General features: G+C 37.5%; 1 protein-coding gene across 1 annotated transcript in view; it reads right to left on the reverse strand.

Moving 5' to 3' along the window:
- The window catches only part of LOC107083520 (afadin-like), a 158,249-nt gene that overhangs the window by 79,025 nt on the left and 77,270 nt on the right, over positions 1–1,954 (reverse strand). Inside the window, 1 exon segment of the mRNA XM_015372827.1 lies at positions 274–391. Within this exon segment, the coding sequence (XP_015228313.1) occupies positions 274–391 (118 nt within the window).

Consider the following 1,954-nt stretch of genomic DNA (forward strand, 5'->3'; position numbering starts at 1 on the left):
TTAATAATTATGAGTATTGATTGAGTAAAACCACATCACACAAAATTTCTGCATCATAAACATGCAACTTTTCCCCTTTCATTGGTGAATCAGTCACTTCAATCAATAGCTAATTATCTAGAAACTTCAGTTATGCTAAATTAACCATACCTTAAAATAAATAAACAATAAACAGAACCAAAAATCCCCCTGTTCTCCATACTTCTAAGAGTACTTCACATCCTATTTAAAAAAAAAAAAATACAATTACAAAAAGCCTCAGCCTAAATGTACAGATTCCTTCAGGGCAGCATTGAGGATAAAGGCTAGCAGGTTGGTCACCTTGCTTGTTGGAAGAGCCCCTCCACTGTGGACGTCTCCACGGAGGTCGAAGGTGGTCTCTGGTACGCTGCTGCAGATGACAAACAAACAGTCGACAGTTTAAACGTTTGACTTTTCATCGCTGAAAACAAAACGAGGTCAGATTTAATCCAGTAGCCACATTTACTTATCTAACTCATCCTCTGGAAGAAGAGAGCCACAGCTAAGAGGCTGGAGGACGACTCCTTTATATATAAACTCAGAAACATTAAACATTATGCTGTAATTAAGAAGAAAAAACACGGCAGGTGTCCAGAAGCGCAGTCCAGCTGGCCCACTGTGTGTTTGTCCTCTACTGACAGCACAGCAGTTGGGTTCAACACAGCAGAACATTTCCACTCTTATTGACGGTCAGAATAACCAGCAGGCGGCTAAAACTAGGTTACACCAATCGCAGCATCACAACCATAAACAATCCATTTATCTACCAGCTTTTAACCTTCACAACAATATGTAGGTCTGCCGGGAACTTTGCATCCTTTGGCTGTAATGTCATAATAATTTAGCTGTTCCGTTTCTAAAACAGAAGAAACTTATTAAAAAACTATAATACAGTTTAAAAACAGGTTTTGATTTGGAGGGGATTTTAACTTTATCCACTAATGCTTAAATGACCCTCCATTATCAAGCTCAAACATCTTTTCTAACTCTGGACTGATATCTGACTGCTGAATCAGTGAAGTTTATATAAACAAACACAACTTATGACAATAGTGAATCAAACTTTCCATCCAGGTCAAGATAAAGTCCATTCCAGGAGATCAGGGTCGAATTCCCCAAAAAACATAGGAAATGAAATCATTGCGCCATAATGTTCTCCTAATTCTAAATTAAATTGGTTCGGATGGTAAGAAACAGCCATAGCTCATCATGCTAGAACCTAATTTAAACCGTCCGCAGTGAAGCAAGTTTTATGTCCAAATTGGCTCAAAGTTTTCTTCAGAAATACTCCACTTTTAAAAAAAAAAACTAATTAAACAATCAGTCCAGATGGATTTTGAGGTATTCCGGTGGTTTGGAAAGGTGAGGCATTAGAATCCAAGATTTGTGTGAGCATGGTGCTGGCAGCATTATGCTGTGCATCTACAGTATAACGCTGCAATTATCTAATGGAAAAAAAAGAAAAACCTGTTAAATTTTTTTAAAATTTTACTTGGAATCATCAGTTATACTTGATAGGAAAAGTACACATCTTTTCCAATTGACCCATATTTATGCTCCGTGCTCCGTTCTCACCAAGTCCAGACTTTGCCGTGTTCTTCTCAAGAACATACTTGTTAATAGAGAAATGGCAGAAAACAAAAGGAGAGTGGATGAGCAAGAGGGCGCCACTTACTGGCCGGGAGGACTTAACTTGTAGCCATGACTTTTAAATGAGAAAATCCACAATCATCTTATTCTTTATTTTTTACTTTGTGCTTTTTTTACAGTTGAATAAGCTGATAAAATTATTTTAAGAAATTGAGAAAAATATATTACTTTATATGTTATGTTCAAATACTCTTGATGTAAACTAGGGATGGAACGGTTTATGAAAACCGTCCGAACCGTTCGGTTCGACTGTCTCGGTTCAGTTCGCGTGTGTTTCGTTCGG

This window comes from Cyprinodon variegatus, unplaced genomic scaffold (assembly GCF_000732505.1).
Source record: "Cyprinodon variegatus isolate N-32 unplaced genomic scaffold, C_variegatus-1.0 Scaffold76, whole genome shotgun sequence".
NCBI classification, from domain to species: domain Eukaryota; kingdom Metazoa; phylum Chordata; class Actinopteri; order Cyprinodontiformes; family Cyprinodontidae; genus Cyprinodon; species Cyprinodon variegatus.